This window comes from Triticum dicoccoides, chromosome 4A, assembly GCF_002162155.2.
Source record: "Triticum dicoccoides isolate Atlit2015 ecotype Zavitan chromosome 4A, WEW_v2.0, whole genome shotgun sequence".
Classification (NCBI taxonomy): domain Eukaryota; kingdom Viridiplantae; phylum Streptophyta; class Magnoliopsida; order Poales; family Poaceae; genus Triticum; species Triticum dicoccoides.
In genome coordinates, this window is record NC_041386.1 from 8,036,126 (window position 1) to 8,054,560 (window position 18,435).

Genomic DNA, 18,435 nt, shown 5'->3' on the forward strand with positions numbered 1-18,435 from the left:
GCATGATGAGGTAGATACTTGATCCCCAAGGCATGTCGTGATCCGAGTAAGCAGGTCGTAGCCTGCCAGGGTCAAGGCCGATCAAATACTTTTCATTTCCATTATCTAAAATCGAGCATTGAAGCCAATCATGGTTGTTGCTTGGGTTCTTCGAGCATCAAGCTCTAGCGGCGGCTGGGTGAAAGGGTTGAGGATGAATACTAGAGTTGGTGGCGATCCAATTGCCGCCCAAGTCGCCCATGCGGTGATTGAGTCACATTTAGGGAGAGTCTTATATTTACTAATTGGAGACTCCTAAATTTGAGGCCCCCACATTAATCAGACTAAAATCCTAAAAATTCTCAAAAGAAAAAAGCAAAACATCCGACCATTTGTTTTGATGTCTGGAAATTATAACCATTGATCAAGAACTAGACAAATCCGTCAAGAGATTCGATCCACATGGAAACATTTTACTGTGAAACAACAGTAGTCCTAATTTTGAGCAACGGATGCGCTCTTCATAAAGTGACATCGTAGTTTTTTTTTCGGGAAAAACTTTCAATCTATTCATCTTTAATCATGGTAGTACAACGAGCACTCAAAATAATGAAAATTACATCAAGATCCGTGAACCACTTAGCGACGACTACAATCACTGAAACGAGCCGAAGACGAAAGAGACGCTGTAGTTGGTAATGACCTCTTGTTAGCTCATTGATTGCTTGACTATTAACTTATGATGCATACTTATAATTCCGAAGTGATAGCTATACCTTGAAGCAGTGGGATCCTCCAAAGCGGAATGCAGTGCAAACATAAATATTTATAATTCCGAAGTGATAGCTCGGTATTGCTTGAAATAAACATTATAGCTACAACTTAAATATAATTTGTATTTAGAGTTGGATGTTGATAACAGACCACCAATACCAATACTGCAGGAAAATAAAGAGAAGCAAGGACGCTGGTTTCTCCGCGCGGATCGGTGACCCTATCCCAACAAATCCCGACTCAATCCGCAACAGTCTTGCACACATCCTGCAACAAACCTAGACTCGACCAACAACTTGAACCCGACTTACTCAAAACGATGCGCCACGAACAGACTCGGCGCGACACACACAGACTCGCTCGCTCATGCCTGGGACTCACCCATGGCGTGATTATTCTAGCGCAGGGCACGTGATGGTTTCAGTTGAGCATCAACATCCTTTGGCCGCCGGCTGGCTAGCAGCATGCGGGCCAGCAGGGGCACAAGGGTTCGCCATTGGCATCCGTCAGGACGGCGGTGGTTCCGGGCTGCTCTTGTGGTCCGACGACGAGCCTTGCGTCCACCGGTAAGCCCGGTTTCGTGGAGAGACTATTGTGCTCTGCGAGCAGCCGTCGAGCGTCCTGGTGGTGCGGAGACGCATCGGCGGCGGCCATCAGGTGCCCTAGGGCCAGGACCAGCAGGAACACGGCGGCCGTCGTCTTGAGAACCGGTGCAGAAGCCATGGGAGCTGCTTGCTAGCCTGAGATCGGCAGGAGGTCAGGCTATAGGTAAAGGTATTGATCGGAGGTGAGAGGTATGACTAAATGGTATCACCGTTTATATAGAGAGATAATGTACTAGGTGATGACAACGGTTGAGGACAAAAAGGCCATAAACCTGCACTCACGAATGACGTATACAATATTGGCGTGTGCAACAGCCAAGGTCAGTCCAGATCAGTCTCTCTGCTTCTTCAAGGTTGAGATCAGGAACATTATCATGGATATGCCCTCGGTAAAATCGCCAGGCCGAGGTGGCTTTGATGGCCTTTAATTTGGAGTACAAAACTAGTACGTACGTGCTGCTACTCCTGGTCCGGCATCTCTTACCCCAGAATCTCTCCATGTGCTGCTCCAGGAGGTCTCACAGCTGCCGACACATGCCCCGGGAAAAAAGAGTACATTCTACTCCCTCGGTTCCTAAATGTAAGTCTTTTTAGCGATTCCAATAAAAGACTACATACGAATGTATATAGACATGTTTTAGAGTGTTGATTTACTCATTTTGCTCCGTATATAGTCATTTATTAAAATCTCTAAAAAGACTTATATTTAGAAACGGACGGAGTAGTATACAATCAAGCGCGCAACCAGTTTAGATTCCAGAATACTACCATGCAAAAAGGAGGATGATTTCGTGATAAACCATCCTGGTTTAGTCTAGAACCATGTTGATTGATTGATTATTCAACATTGGTGTTGCCGTATCATAACTTCACAGGGTACAGTTAGAAGTGGTACCGCTGACTAACTCTTAATAATAATCTACGTACACATTTTGGCTCCAAGAGAGAACAACATGCCTATCCATTCGCCTGCTTGCCTTTCCTGCTTAGATCCGGCAACTACGTCAGGCAAGGTCAGCTCTTGCATGGGCAATCATGCGTTGATTGATGCTTCACCACCTCTTTTATCCGGTGGCAAAGCATTTCTTCTCCCAAACGCAAAGTCACCAATGGAGATGCCACCTTTTCAAGAACCACCTGTATGGAGCCCCTGACTGGAGCAGCATAACGATGATGGTTTCTGGAACTTCCCCGATTCTCGCATTTGCAGGGCGTGCCAACTCTCACACTGTCAGATGAATATATCTTCACATGATCACAGATGTACGACAAGACAAAGGGACAAGAACCCGGTGATGTCTGTCAAGCGACCTTGGCCGGCTCCGGCTCTGGTTTCACCAGGTGCTCCAGGTTCATGATCCTTACGGGCTTCCCCAGCTTGGACTTGTCCTCCATCCTAGCGGTTTCTAGCGCCTTTGCGCACACAGGGAAGCTCATTTCGTCCCAGGAATCCAGGATTATGCCTGACCCCAGGCACACACTGTCACGGTAGAACGCTGCAAACTGGCCAGCTGCTAAACCCTGGTCGTCTTCGGACAGACGCACCGCCAAAACGTCTCCGTTCTCTTCGGTTTGCTCTTTTGTCACGGTGCAATCATGGAAATCAGGACTGTGCCGTACCTGGTATTGAAAGTAGCATCAATGTCAGATAACTGACATAATAAAGTACAGCACATGACAAAAGCAGAGCCACGGCTGATCTAAATGCTAAATAGATACAAGTACAAAAAAGGAGATAGATCAAGCAAGAGATATGTGGCATCGGTTAGATTGAAAGCTGCAGTGGTAGGTTCCTATAATCACAAATTAGAAATTAAAGACCATTGGTCATGGTAGAACTGATCGGTTTCAGAATTGCCTAACTACCCGAGGATCAACAGGATTTATGAACCACTCTCCTATCCCAGCACCTAAACGAGTCCAAGTATACAGCTGGTACCATGTGCGTGTTTTGAAGGGGGGAAATGGACTGATGATGATTATTTAACCCTTGCAGATGGTACAAACGTCAAAATTCAAATATGCTATGCTACCACAAGGGCTAATTGTGTAACTCTGGTACCTTGCATCTGAGGAATTCATTGTCTGCTGGTCCAGAATCGCTAAACCAGTTTAGCGATCCAACACGAAACGTTCGCCTCCTCTTATCCAGTGAATAGTAATTCCTTGATACAAAAACCACATTATTTTGCACATCTTTCTCCACAACATACCTGCGTAAGGAACAAGTCATTTGATGAATCTATGGATAAATAGATATGTGCTACATGAGGGCAGATCTTCCTTGAACTGCATAATACTTCAGGCAATACACATTTAATTTAGCTGATGTTATTGCACCAAAAAAGAGGCTAGTAAACAGTGCGTACCAAGGTCCTCCAGAAAGTCGCAAACCTTGTCGCTGACCAATCGTATAGAACCAAAACCCACGGTGTGTCCCTAGGTAATCTCCAGTTTCAGCCTCAAGAAGTATACCCTCCATTTCTCCTATATGTCTTTGAACAAACTCGCTAAATTTGACCTAGAAAGAGAGACTTTTTAAGCTTAAAATAAGACAACACAAGGAGAAAGGACAGAACTATATTTTGCACAAAACATGTGCATTATTAACAACTATGTTAAAGCAATTACCTTTCCAAGAAAACATATCCCCTGGGAATCCTTTCTATATTGGTTAGGAAGGCCCATCTGAACAGCCAGACTGCGAACTTCATCCTACAAAAGATGACTCAATTTACAAAAAATACACCGGCAGCTCCTGAAAAAACTTAACTATCCTTATCTGATAAAATATGTCACCTTTGTTATACACCCCAGTGGAAAAAGAAGTCTTCTAAGCTGGGGCTGAGAGAGATGTGAGAGGAAATAAGTTTGATCCTTGATCTGAAACAAGAATCAGAGTCTGAAAGGTGGTTTCGACTAACCAATATTTATTTAAACAAAAGAACCATCTATCTGTTTCACTGTATCACAATTTTCCTTCCAGGATGAATAATAGAACTCAATTGACATCAAATTCAATAACACTGAAGCTAAGCAAGCTATTTTAAAGCACCTCGTCTTTCGAAAGTTGGAGCACCGATGGCCCTTCAGCATTCTCAACGGGTGGATGGACTACATGTGCATAATGTCCTGAGGCTATGTAATCAAACCCCAAGTTTTCAATTGCTTCTAGGAAAGCTCCTGCAGAAAATGAGTGAAAAGAATAAGCACATGAAGACAGCTCAAAAATTATACCTCGATGCACAATCAAATTTCAGTAATAGAAGCGCGCACATCCATACCAAACTTTATCCTTGTGTTGCAAAGAACATCAGGGTTCGGTGTGCGTCCGTTGCGGTACTCATTAATCATGTGAGATACCTAGATATATAAAATCCATGATAGTTTCTCAGAATGCAGAACAACATATGGGATATCTGCGAGAGGAACGGGTGCAAAAGGTTTGAAATGAAGCTTACCACATGGTTCCAGTACTCATCAGATAGATGTACCACCTCTAATGGTACGTCAATCTACAAAAGACGGCCATTAGATCAGTCAGTCCATGCAGCCAGAGCTAACATATGCTGCACACTGGCTATTCAATGAAACAGCATGCACCGGATGAATTTTCTGGAATATACCTTGTCACACACGGCCTGTGCATACTTCAAATCGTCGTCCCACGGGCACTCGGACCAGAAGTTCCTGAAATCTTCCTACAGATTAACCACACAGAGCTTATTAAGCGATCCCGTGGTGTAGCATCGCAGAGCATGGCAACAGGGGAGTGTGTACGGACCTGGAACCAAATCTTGAGGTAGAAGGCGGTGCAGCTGTGCCCGGCTGCGTGGAGGAGGCGGAGCGCGACGCTGCTGTCGACCCCGCCGCTCACCAGCACCGCCACCCGCAGCGGCGCCCTCCTCGCTGCCGCGCACCGGATGAGGTGCTCCTCGCTGATCTCAACCTCCCCGGGCGCGCTGGGCGGGGAGGCTGCGAGCGGCGCTGCGGACGAGAGGGCGCGGAACGGCCGCGGCGGCCGGCGGGGGCGGGGGAGGGGTTTAGGGCCCGGGAGGAGGGGGCTCCGGAGGAGCGGACGGAGGGTGGAGACGACGCGCAGCATGGGTGGCGGCGGCGGCGGCCGGCCGGCCGGCGTGGCGGCAAGAGGTATCGGCCGCTGTACTGGATTGGGTTTTTCGGCTAGAGCGTCGAGAGTTTCGTGTCGTTTCAGAGCTTCAGACTTGAGCTCACGAAGGGGGAGGACGAATGCGTATTTTGGGCTGCCCGGAAAATACGTCTACCCGTGTGGTTTACACACTTAGAAAAGCGCGTTAGTTTGTCAATATCAAAGTGCCCCTTGAGTTCCATAATCGATTGATCAATGTTGTCACGAAATCACTCAACTAGCTAAGTTTACATCATACTTGTTATTTTGGCATTTGCAGGTTTTGATTTCTGTCAGCAAACTAGTATGTAGAGTTGTTACTGAATAATCAACATAGCTTTCTTTTTCCATGCATAAAACATCGAAACCCACTAAAATATATTTAGATAGCTTGAATTAGTTAGGTGGATAATTGTGGACAGAGCGAAGGGAGATAAGAGTGCTTCTTTGTGACCACTAGTCAATATGTAAGTGCAATACACGTTAATTTGGAAGTATATTAAGTGCATGCGGATATTAAGTAGGATATTATTTACGTGTTATTATGTGATTAGAACTATGGGGGTGTTTGTTTCAAGGATTTTTTTGTGTAAGGACTAGAAAAAGTCCATGTTAGAGACTTTTTTATCAAACGGGAGGAACTTTTTAGGGACTAAAATAGGCATCTGGGACTAAATGAAGAAGACTCTTAAGGAAAATCTTTTTAAGACTTTTTAAGACTTTTCCAACAATGCCCCTCCATACACCCATTGGCCCGCCACCCCATGGTGTTGTTTAATTTTTATTTTTGTATATACTAACGGCAACATGGTCATTTAATAATCTCTAGGAAGGGACTAGAGACTTTTTAGTCTCTGGAAACAAACAGGGAAGGACTTTTTAGGGACTAGAGACTTTTTAGTTGGGACTAGAAAAAGTCCTAAGACTAGAGAACCAAACACCACCTATATTTGGTATGTAATTAACTGCGCGCTAAACGTGTTGAGCGCTCGACATTGAAGCAGTCTAGGTTAGGGGTGGGCATATTACCCGATGACCGAACTCCCGAACCAAAAGAACCGGGGCCGAAGCCGAATAGACCGAACCCGATAATTACGGTCATAAGTTCGGTCCTGTAGTCTAGAAAATCAAATTAATTTCAGGTATTTCGGTTTCAGACATCAGGTACCCGAACTGACCCCAAAAAACCGAACATGGGCCAATACTGTAGAAAGTCTCAGCCCATTATCTAAGTTGGGCCATAACCATTTGATGACCACGAGTCCAGGACCCCACGGCCTTGTGCTCAAAAGAAAAACGACACCAAAAAAAAAAAGAAAAACGACACCACAACCGTTCAGTCGCACGTGCCTCATCCCCACGACCGCTCTGTCCCTCCCTTCGGCCATAACCTAGCCGTCGCCGCTCCTAGTAGCCAGCGTCGATGGTCCGGCAGCCAACAACCGGAAAGTGCCAACGGAGGCCGAGCTCTAGTGAGCTCGTTTTCAAATTTTATTTTTTTGGAGTGTGAAAAATTCCAAATTTATTTTTTAAACACACATGCACATGTATGCTATGTATATGCAAAATTTCACAGCATTATACGTTTACGTGTGGCGTAGAGAAAAAGGACAAATACACATTTTTTAATGGGCCTTTTATTTTTGTTATTGGGCCAGAAATTTGTTATTTTTGTACAGCCTACAAATCACAGCATTTTTCGACGAAACTTAACACGTTCTTGCGGAATACATATATGTTTTCATGGAATTTTTTTCAGATTTTTTTCAAACTTTTAAATACACTTTTTGATTTTTTCAAAAGATCGAGCTCATTGGAGCTCGGCCTCCAAAAATCCGCACTTAGCCAACAACCCGCTACCTCCCCTCCGCCTCCCTCCTTCCATGCGACCTGCACCGTAACAGCTAATAGCCGGCGGCATTTCTGGCCAGCATCGGGCGACATCTCCTTCCCCTCCCTCCCTCCTCCTCCTCCTCCTCCTCCTCTCTCTCTCGCTCTCTCTCTCTATGTGACCTTGATTTCTTAGCTGTAGATTGTTGTTGCTCGGTATTAACCGATGACCCGAACCGAATTCTCAATGGACCGAATTCTTGGTTACTGTTTTTCATAAGCACCGATCGGTTAGCATATTTAGAAAACCGAAATGTTTTAAAACCCGAGAAACCGAACCGATCGGTTCGGTTAAACCAAACGCCCAGGCCTCTAGGTCGTTGGATTGACATGATTTGATGGCCGAGATTAATTAAATCTGCCATTTGGATCTTTTTATATTGGTATAGATATAGATATATATGCATTATTTTTTAACATCAAAGTGACCTATACATGACATAATGATATAAGAGGCAAGGAACATCACGCTAATGCCATCTTGTCTATCCCGCCTTTTTAGTATGGCCTTCGTTAAGCCTTTGTTGTTAGGCTCTTGTGGCCGCGCTATTGGTTGTTCTTCCTCGCATGGGGCACAATATATTCGCTTCCCAACCTTTTTGTTAGCGGTGGAGCTAGTACTTCAAATATCGCACGTATTAAAAGGCCAAGTACTTAACTATAGCCTGTTAAGAATTACAAAAGCACATAACATCTCGAAACAAATCTTTTAAATATAAACACTAAGATCAGAAAAACAAAAAAGAACCACGACAATAAAAAACCAGATATGATGCATCACCTACATAACCTCAAAATTCATGCTAATTAATTAACAAGGCATAATGTCGCTCATGCAGCTGCAAATCCACAGCAAATAATTAACCCGACACAATGAATCACACATGTAAATGTCCATAAAATGTAAATAAAAGTACAAGAGGCAGAATAACAAATGAGCAGACAATCGATTTACCATGTGAAAACGTAGCCATCGAAAGGACATCAATGGCTGTAAAAATTCCATTTTCTCTTCTAAAATACCCAAATGTGTAAAAAAAAAATCAGACGGCCAAGATTGGTGCACGGTGAAATCTCTCTTTGGTCGACAGCAAACGAGGCCAAGAGGATCCAATTCCCTTTGAAAATACAAGAGGATCCAATTCCCCATCATTTTCTATCCCTCGAAATAAAAAAAACCCCACCGTTTATTACACGTGCCAACGGGATACTTAAACGGAAAGCAGCGGCTTCCCCACTGACCGCCGCATCCTAAAACCCTCGCCCCATGTCGCTCTCCACCCTCAACCACCACCCCGCCGCCGCCGCCGCCGCCGGGCGGGGGAGGTCCTTCTCCCCGGCCGCCCCGGCGCCGTCGTCGGTGCGCCTGCCCGGGAGACAGGCCCCCGCCCCCGCCGCCGCGTCCGCGCTCGCGGTGGAGGCGGACCCCGCCGCCGACAGGGTCTCGTCGCTGAGCCAGGTCTCCGGCGTGCTCGGGTCGCAGTGGGGCGACGAGGGGAAGGGGAAGCTCGTCGACGTGCTCGCCCCCCGCTTCGACATCGTCGCGCGTTGCCAGGTGAGGAGATGCGGCTCGGTCTTTGTCGTGTGCTCTGGTTTGAGTCCTGTGCCAATCATTGTCGATTGAAGCTGCTTGGCAGCACCACTGCGCGTTCCAGTTGAAATTTTTGATATCGTATACGCTTGTAGGATGGCGTGGTAAGAGTTGTTTTGGTGGATTGATGCCTGATCCGGATGTTAGAGTAATCTGCGTGTAGAATTCCCCTTCCCAGGGCCTGTTTGGAAGAGGTGTGTTTCTCAGTAGAGTTTTGGTACCGAAGCCCGTACAAGAAAAAATACCCCCATCCCCAAAGATGTTAATTCTGGGATCGCTTTGGTTAAAAAATATGTATAGTGGAGCTCATGCACAAAGGGGATAAAATTGTATATCTTTTAGCTCGATTTTGTTTAATATTGGGTTGCTTATATGATGATATTTCTTCTTTTTACATTTTGTGGATCCCGGCTGGAACATTGGGCTGGTAGTTACAAAAAATTCTGGATATTTGATCCTGATAGCCACAGTGAACTGTCAAATTTGTGGCCTTCTGAATCTGGTAGGATGAAAGATGGACGTTAATTTCATGTCCAGTGGCTCCTAAATGAAATGAATTGACTCGACATCTGGCCGTAAACGGTAGTGTGGCGATAAAAGCAGTAAAGCATGATTACCACTTTGTTTTGGTTGGTAAACAATCTGATTTGTTCGACTCACTTAGGCTTGAGGGTTTACCATAATCTGCATCAGACCTCTGTACTTTGGTTGTTTTGCATACTCTTTCGATTTTTGTACCAGTAGTGTATCGCTTGTATTGTAGCAATCTTTTAACTTGCAGTTTGTTTATAATAAGAATAATATGCTATTACTACTGCTCCTAAAAGGTCATTTCTGCATTTTTGTGAGTTTAATATGGTTAGCCATTGTCATTCCTTTGATTAGTTTAGATTTCCCTTTCCTGGAATTTTCTTTGATGAATAATTTCTGAATTTTGAAGATTAACCTTTTGTATCTGCAATTATCATTTAGTGTTTATTTGTGAATTAAATTCTTGGGATGTAGCATCGGTACTTAATTTGGTCATTACCAGTTGGCCACTTCTCTTGAGTTTAGTAGCTTGTTTATCTGAGTTCCTACTTTGTTAACAGGGTGGAGCAAATGCTGGACACACCATCTACAACTCTGAAGGCAAGAAATTTGCCCTTCATCTTGTTCCATCTGGTATTCTCCATGAAGGAACACTCTGTGTTGTTGGCAACGGAGCGGTGATCCATGTTCCAGGGTTCTTTGGCGAAATTGATGGTCTTCAATCAAATGGAGTCAGTTGTGATGGAAGAATACTGGTGTCTGACAGGGCTCATTTGCTCTTTGATCTGCATCAGACTGTAGATGGACTTAGGGAAGCCGAGCTTGCAAATTCCTTCATAGGAACGACTAAGAGAGGCATTGGACCTTGTTATTCCAGCAAGGTCACTCGAAATGGGCTGCGAGTTTGTGATCTAAGGCACATGGACACTTTTGGGGATAAGCTTGATGTTTTATTCGAAGATGCTGCTGCGAGGTTTGAAGGCTTCAAGTACAGCAAAGGCATGCTCAAGGAAGAGGTTGAGAGGTACAAGAGGTTTGCAGAGCGTTTGGAGCCCTTCATTGCTGACACTGTTCATGTGTTGAATGAATCCATCCGACAGAAGAAGAAAATTCTGGTTGAAGGTGGTCAGGCAACTATGCTGGATATCGATTTTGGAACTTATCCATTTGTGACTTCTTCTAGCCCTTCCGCTGGTGGAATTTGCACTGGCCTTGGGATTGCCCCTAGGGTTATTGGCGACCTGATTGGAGTTGTAAGTCAAAAGTAGTGTAATCCAGCCCTCATCTATGATATATTGCTTGTCTAACTCACTATTTTACATGCAGGTAAAAGCTTACACAACAAGGGTTGGCTCTGGCCCTTTCCCAACTGAACTGCTTGGAGAGGAAGGTGATGTTCTTAGGAAGGCCGGAATGGAATTTGGAACGACTACAGGTCGCCCAAGACGTTGTGGCTGGCTTGACATCGTTGCACTGAAATACTGCTGTGACATCAATGGGTTTTCCTCTCTAAATCTAACAAAACTTGATGTTCTGTCCGGGTTACCAGAAATTAAGCTGGGTGTTTCTTATAATCAAATGGATGGAGAGAAACTACAATCCTTCCCAGGGGATCTTGACACCCTGGAGCAAGTACAGGTAAGTGTCATAGTTTGTTCATTGTGTTTACATGTCTGAGTAGTACATTTGCATAATTTATAATTATGTTGTATGTCAAAACTGTTGTTCTTTCTCTGGTTGTAAGATGTGATTTAGTTGCTAATGTACTGGCTTTAGTTCTGTGGTATTGTAAACCGATGTCATTACCAGTTTGGTGATAACAACTTACACTTAAATGTGAGGATAGACACAATTCATCTCTCATATGCTTCGTCTTGTGTTTCAGGTCAACTATGAGGTGCTTCCTGGGTGGGACAGTGACATATCTTCTGTCCGAAGTTACAGTGAACTCCCCCAAGCTGCCCGCCGTTACGTGGAGAGGATAGAAGAGCTCGCCGGTGTTCCAGTCCACTACATTGGTGTCGGGCCTGGGAGGGATGCTCTGATATACAAGTAAAGGGCAAACTCGATTTGGTACTATTGTATCGGACGAAATAATTCAGTCTTAACTAGGCCGTTGTGAGCATTGCTGTGTCAGCACACCCTTGATTGCCAATCGTAGCGGGTAATACGATCGACAAGCTACTGGCGGGCGGGGTGATGTAATACCTGCAATAATGATTTCCGGGAAATGTCCCGGTATATCACCATAAGGATGCAGTGTTAGAGTTTGGTGGTAACATTTTGTCTTTCGACTCCACCAATGGTTTGGTGGTATTATCACAATTCACCGTCATATTTTGCCCTGATTATGAATGCTGAATGCTTTCTTGTGGGCAAGTCTGATGTAAGTTTTCACCACGTTTATTTCGCTCGTTGGGGGCGTCTTTAGCTCCTTATGAGTTGTGATCGCATCGATCTTCTTGCTTTGGATAAAATCCTTTGACAGTGAGTGATTTCACAATGACGTTGATGCTATCTGGAGAAGATTTTTTTGAGAAGTCCAATGTATGTTGGTCTCATTTTCCTGGTTATGGCAATAGCTCATGCGCGCCAAGTTTATTGTGCTTATGCTATTACATGATTCTTCAGATGAAACAGATCTAAACCTTCATGCCGAGCTACATGAAGAACCTGGGAGCTAAACCTCGTAGATAATCCATCAGAGATCGAAGGTAGTAAATCAGCTAAGCAACGCTTAAGCATGGGCTAATTCAGAGCCTATAAGAATATAAGATCAGATGTCCCATACGGGGATGGGCACGCAGCCGAACTGGTCGAGATCGTCCATGTGGAACGCGCCGTTCACGCCCAGCGCGCCGCCGCCGCCGTGGCCTCCTGCCGCGATGTCGCTCATGTCGGCCGCCAGCGCGTCCCAGTCGAACTCTGCGGCATTGCTGTTGCCGCCCCCGAACCCGAACGCGTCCGCCACCTCGCCGTCGTCCTCGCCGACGCCCTGAGGCCCATGATGCTTGCCGGCCGCGCCGCCGTCGTCCTCCCCGAGCACGCCGATCTGCTGCAGGAACTCCTTGAGGTCGAGCTGGGGCCTGCCGCCCCCGAAGCCGTCGCACGGCGGCGCGCTCTCGGCCGCGGCGGTCATCGCCATGGAGTGCTCCAGCTGGGACTGGAAGCAGGACGCGGAGGGCGGCATGGCGCCGGTGGTCACCGTGGAGGAAGGGGACGAGGCGGCCGGAGGAGGCGGCGGCGGGGGAGGGGTCCTCCTGGACTGCTGCTGCTGCGGCTTGGCCGGCGAGGAGGAGGAGCTCTTGAGCTCCTGCAGCCTCTGGTGGATGACGTGCACGTTGTGCTGCGCGTTGAGGTTGAGGAGGCCGTAGGCGGGCACGGCGGCATGGCCCCTGGCGCCGCCGGAGGCGACCCCGGCCGCGGCGGCCGGGAGCCACCTGATCATGCGCTGCTGCGCGGTGGCGCCGGCGGCGGCGCGGAGGTGGGGCAGGTTGAGGAATGCGTCGGGGCCGTAGAGCCTGCGCGCGGCCTCGTCGTAGGCGAGCGCGGCCTCCTCGGCGGTGGCGAAGGAGCCGAGCCAGATGCGCGCGCGCTTGTTGGGCTCGCGGATCTCCGCCACCCACTTGCCCCACGTCCGCTGGCGCACGCCCCGGTACTCGCACGCCGCGTTCTGCGGCCCGCCCTTGCCCCGCGTCGGCCCCTTCTTCCACGACCGCTTCCGCACGTAGCTCTCCATGAACGACGGCCTCGGCTCCTGCATGCAGCACGACGGACGACGTGCGATGGATCAGAACGAGCCCAATATATCCAGGTAGCTCGCGCGCGCGGCTGGATGGATGGAAGAAATGCGCGGAACTTACGTGCGTGGGAGCGGGGGAATTCGAGGTTTGAAGTTGGAGCGAGGTTTTGGTTTTGGAGTGTGGGGTGTAGTAGTGGAGTGGGTGAGGAGAGTGTGACGACGGAGCTGATCGAGGGCGCGGGGGATAAGTAGGGTGAGATGCATGGCATGAGGTTTAAATGGTGTCACGGCCGGGAGATCGATGAATGGATGCATGTTGGCACGGCCGTGTCTCGCTTTTGCGAGACCTGTGAGCGTGAGTGAGCTCCCGGCGCATGTGACCGTTAGGGCATCTCTTGGATGCACGATGTAGGACGCAAAACAAAAAGGAAATGGTATTCTAATTAGATTTTCTTCTTCTTCTTCTTCTTCTTCTTCTTCTTCTTCTTCTTCTTCTTCTTCTTCTTCTTCTTACGTATTTGGGCATGATTAAGTTTAGGTTTTAAAAAATGAGCAAAATACTAGAGTACTACTTCCTCCGTTCTGAATTATATAAAATCTTTGTGGTATTTCAACATGAACTACATACGGACTGAGAAAACACGTCTATATACATCCGATTCGAAAAAAGGTTAGAACATCTTATAATTCGAAACAGAGGGAATAATTTTAGAGGATCCACAAAAGTTAGAACTGAATTCAAAATATGTCGTTGTCGCCGCCATCATCGTCGTCTACGTTGATTTTTTTATTTTAAAAAAGAAAATAATGTTTGATACTCTTAGGATACTTCTACGATACTTTTTGGATACCTGGAACCCATCGTTTGATTGAAATCCCCTCAATAGTAAAGGCACACCTTTTGCAGATACCCAACATGGGCGTGAATTCATGCCAAAACATGACTACCAATGTTCTTATTCAATTGAAAGGTGAGCAAAAGAGAGTCGATGCACTGATTGGAACAAGAAATCCGGGAAAATCCCACTATCAATTAATGAAAGTGGACCAAGTGCAAGAAAACAAAGGAAATAATCCTATTGAGGCAAGCTTTGACTTAGAAGCTCTATGTTGTTTTCAATATTTTTAATAATTAATATATGTAATATCTATATATAAACGTATCGCCGTATTCATGTTTTCAGAAAATTGACGTATCAGGCGTATCCCCGTATCGCGTATCCAATACGTATCCAAGTATCAGTGCAACGTAGATCGTCGTCGTCGTGCCAGTTGATACGTCTCCAACGTATCTATAATTTTTTATTGTTCCATACTATTATATTATCAACCTTGGATGTTTTATATGCATTTATATGATATTTTATATAATTTTTGGGACTAACCTATTAACCCAGAGCCCGGTGTCAATTTCTGTTTTTTCCTTGTTTTAGAGTATCGCGGAAAAGGAAAATCAAACGGAGTCCAATTGACCTGAAACTTCATGGAACTTATTTTTAGAAGGAAAGCAACCCGGGAGACTTGGAGTCCACGTAAGGGAAGCAACGAGGAAGCCACGAGGCAGGGGGGCGCGCCTTCCACCCTCGTAGGCCCTCGTGGCTCCCCTGACGTACTTCTTCCTCCTATATATCTCCATATACCCTAAAACGATCGGGGAGCACAATAGATCAAGAGTTCCGCCGTCAGAAGCCTCCGTAGCCACCGAAAGCCAATCTAGACCCGTTCCGGCACCCTGCCGGAGGGGGCAATCCCTCTCCGGTGGTCATCTTCATCATCCCGGTGCTCTACATGGCGAGGGAGTAGTTCTCCCTCGGGGCTGAGGGTATGTACCAGTAGCTATGTGTTTGATCTCTCTCTCTCTCTCTCTCTCTCTCTCTCTCTCTCTCTCTCGTATTCTTGAGGTGATACGATCTTGATGTATCGCGAGCTTTGCTATTTTATTTGGATCCTATGATATTTCTTCCCCCCTCTACTCTCTTGTAATGGATTGAGTTTCCCCTTTGAAGTTATCTTATCGGATTGAGTCTTTAAAGATATGAGAACACTTGATGTATGTCTTGCCGTGCGTATCTGTGGTGACAATGGGATACCACGTGATTCACTTGATGTATGTTTTGGTGATCAACTTGCGGGTTTCGCCCATGAACCTATGCATAGGGGTTGGCACACGTTTTCGTCGTGATTCTCCGGTAGAAACTTTGGGGCACTCTTTGAGGTTCTATGTGTTGGTTGAATAGATGAATCTGAGATTGTGTGATGCATATCGTATAATCATACCCACGGATACTTGAGGTGACATTAGAATTTTGGTTGATTTGTGTCTTAAGGTGTTATTCTAGTACGAACTCTAGGGCTGTTTATGACACTTATAAGAATAGCCCAGCGGATTGATTGGAAAGAATAACTTTGAGGTGGTTTCGTACCCTATCATAATCTCTTCGTTCGTTCTCCGCTATTAGTGACTTTGGAGTGACTCTTTGTTGCATGTTGAGGGATAGTTATGTGATCCAATTATGTTATTATTGTTGAGGGAACTTGCACTAGCGAAAGTATGAACCCTAGGCCTTGTTTCAATACATTGCAATACCATTTGTGCTCACTTTTATCATTAGTTACCTTGCTGTTTTTATATTTTCAGATTACAAAAACCATTATCTACTATCCGTATTGCACTTGTATCACCATCTCTTCGCCGAACTAGTGCACCTATAGAATTTACCATTGCATTGGGTGTGTTGGGGACACAAGAGACTCTTTGTTATTTGGTTGCAGGGTTGCTTGAGAGAGACCATCTTCATCCTACGCCTCCTACGGATTGATAAACCTTAGGTCATCCACTTGAGGAAAATTTGCTACTGTCCTACAAACCTCTGCACTTGGAGGCCCAACAACATCTACAAGAAGAAGGTTGTGTGGTAGACATCACCAGTCGTGAAAGCAGGCCAGTTACACGACATCTGTCCCCGACAACAGCATCATGCTCGCGGCACAAACGCTTGGCCTCCCCCGCCACCTTATGTTGCTCCTTTTCAGCCTTCAGGCGGAGCTCGCGCTCCGACTCGGCAAGTCTAGATACGGAGGTCCTGAGTCGGCAGCGACATCCGTCTCCTTGGTGGTTTTGGACCGATTGAGGGCCTAGGCCTCTGCGAGCGCGGGTCCTCCATGATGTGTAGCGGCGACATCCACATCTTCGTGAACACCGCCAAGTGTCGCGCACAGCGCCACTCTACCCCGGTGAGGTATTGTCAGCCCCCCAACAAGGACGAGGATGTGTTGTGTGACCTGCTGCTACCGAGGTAGTACTCGAGGCGGGTGCGCGGCTATGCCTGCTCTACCTTCACGACAGACAACATCCGGTATGATGCCACAGCTCCACACCGGGGATGGCACCGCGGAGGTCCCTGGTCGACCAACAAGCTCTGCAGCGCGACCCGAGTTACTGGTCGAACTTGTTGTCTATCGTCACAGGCTGAAGCGGTTGGTCCTCATCCCCCCTCCGAGAGCTTGACCCAGTCGAGTGAAGGAAATATGCCCTAGAGGCAATAATAAAGTTATTATTTATTTCCTTATTTCATGATAAATGTTTATTATTTATGCTATAATTGTATTAACCGGAAACATAATACATGTGTGAATACATAGACAAACAGAGTGTCACTAGTATGCCCCTACTTGACTAGCTCGTTAATCAAAGATGGTTATGTTTCCTAACCATAGACAAAGAGTTGTTATTTGATTAACGGGATCACATCATTAGGAGAATGATGTGATTGACTTGACCCATTCCGTTAGCTTAGCACTCGATCGTTTAGTATGTTGCTATTGCTTTCTTCATGACTTATACATGTTCATATGACTATGAGATTATGCAACTCCCGTTTACCGGAGGAACACTTTGTGTGCTATCAAACGTCACAACGTAACTGGGTGATTATAAAGGAGCTCTACAGGTGTCTCCAAAGGTACATGTTGGGTTGGCGTATTTCGAGATTAGGATTTGTCACTCCGATTGTCGGAGAGGTATCTCTGGGCCCTCTCGGTAATGCACTTCACATAAGCCTTGCAAGCATTGCAACTAATGAGTTAGTTGCGAGATGATGTATTACGAAACGAGTAAAGAGACTTGCCGGTAACGAGATTGAACTAGGTATTGAGATACCGACGATCGAATCTCGGGCAAGTAACATACCGATGACAAAGGGAACAACGCATGTTGTTATGCGTTTTAACCGATAAAGATCTTCGTAGAATATGTAGGAGCCAATATGGGCATCCAGGTTCCGCTATTGGTTATTGACCGGAGACATGTCTCGGTCATGTCTACATTGTTCTCGAACCCGTAGGGTCCGCACGCTTAAGGTTTCGATGACAGTTATATTATGAGTTTATGAGTTTTGATGAACCGAAGTTAGTTCGGAGTCCCAGATGTGATCACGGACATAACGAGGAGTCTCGAAATGGTTGAGACATAAAGATTGATATATTGGACGACTATATTCGGACACCGGAAGTGTTTCGGGTGATTTCAGAGAAAACCGGAGTACCGGAGGGTTACCGGAACCCCCCGGGAGAAGTAATGGGCCATATGGGCCTTAGTGGAGAGAGAGAAGGGCAGCCAAGGTGGGCCGCGTGCCTCCTCCCCCCTAGTCTGAATTGGACTAGGAGAGGGGGGGCGGCGCCCCCCTTTCCTTCTCCCTCCCCACTTCCTTCCCCCTCCTAGTAGGAGTCCTACTCCTACTAGGAGGACTCCTCCTTGGCGCGCCTATAGGGCCGGCCGGCCTCCTCCCCTTGCTCCTTTATATACGGGGGCAGGGGGCGCCCCTAGACACACAAGTTGATCCATGTGATCATTTTCTTAGCCGTGTGCGGTGCCCCCTTCCATCATAATCCTCGATAATATTGTAGCGGTGCTTAGGCGAAGCCCTGCAACGGTAGAACATCAAGATCGTCACCATGCTGTCGTGCTGACGGAACTCTTCCCCGACACTTTGCTAGATCGGAGTCCGGGGATCGTCATCGAGCTGAACGTGTGCTAAAACTCGAAGGTGCCGTAGTTTCGGTGCTTGATCGGTCGGGTCGTGAAGACGTATGACTACATCAACCGCGTTGTGCTAACGCTTCCGCTGTCGGTCTACAAGGGTACGTAGATCACACTCTCCCCTCTCGTTGCTATGCA

At 46.6% G+C, this 18,435-nt stretch overlaps 2 protein-coding genes across 2 annotated transcripts; one reads left to right on the forward strand and one right to left on the reverse strand.

The window, feature by feature from the left end:
* Window positions 1–2,145: 2,145 nt before the first annotated feature.
* On the reverse strand, window positions 2,146–5,478 carry LOC119284577 (tRNA-specific 2-thiouridylase MnmA-like). Its single transcript, XM_037563705.1, has 10 exons — window positions 5,143–5,478; window positions 4,985–5,059; window positions 4,820–4,873; window positions 4,643–4,721; window positions 4,414–4,541; window positions 4,158–4,241; window positions 3,990–4,073; window positions 3,728–3,879; window positions 3,421–3,571; window positions 2,146–2,978 (listed from the first exon to the last, which is right to left on the reverse strand). Exons 1-10 carry the CDS (start codon window positions 5,461–5,463, stop codon window positions 2,661–2,663), a joined length of 1,446 nt encoding a protein of 481 aa, XP_037419602.1. The 5' UTR covers window positions 5,464–5,478; the 3' UTR covers window positions 2,146–2,660.
* Window positions 5,479–8,638: 3,160 nt separating this feature from the next.
* LOC119284578 (adenylosuccinate synthetase, chloroplastic) lies at window positions 8,639–11,923 on the forward strand. The gene is made up of 4 exons (XM_037563706.1): window positions 8,639–8,950; window positions 10,078–10,770; window positions 10,844–11,155; window positions 11,403–11,923. Exons 1-4 carry the CDS (start codon window positions 8,663–8,665, stop codon window positions 11,571–11,573), a joined length of 1,464 nt encoding a protein of 487 aa, XP_037419603.1. The 5' UTR covers window positions 8,639–8,662; the 3' UTR covers window positions 11,574–11,923.
* Window positions 11,924–18,435: the final 6,512 nt, after the last annotated feature.

What these genes read in the sequence shown, in the direction of transcription:
- LOC119284578 (XM_037563706.1), top strand. Translation starts at nt 8,663, where the DNA reads ATGTCGCTCTCCACCCTCAACCACCACCCCGCCGCCGCCGCCGCCGCC. An exon ending in ACATCGTCGCGCGTTGCCAG is followed by an intron (nt 8,951 to 10,077) that starts GTGAGGAGATGC and finishes CTTTGTTAACAG; the next exon opens with GGTGGAGCAAATGCTGGACA. An exon ending in ACACCCTGGAGCAAGTACAG is followed by an intron (nt 11,156 to 11,402) that starts GTAAGTGTCATA and finishes CTTGTGTTTCAG; the next exon opens with GTCAACTATGAGGTGCTTCC.
- LOC119284577 (XM_037563705.1), bottom strand. Translation starts at nt 5,463, where the DNA reads ATGCTGCGCGTCGTCTCCACCCTCCGTCCGCTCCTCCGGAGCCCCCTC. An exon ending in ATGAGTACTGGAACCATGTG is followed by an intron (nt 4,722 to 4,819) that starts GTAAGCTTCATT and finishes TTATATATCTAG; the next exon opens with GTATCTCACATGATTAATGA. An exon ending in CACTGGGGTGTATAACAAAG is followed by an intron (nt 4,074 to 4,157) that starts GTGACATATTTT and finishes CATCTTTTGTAG; the next exon opens with GATGAAGTTCGCAGTCTGGC.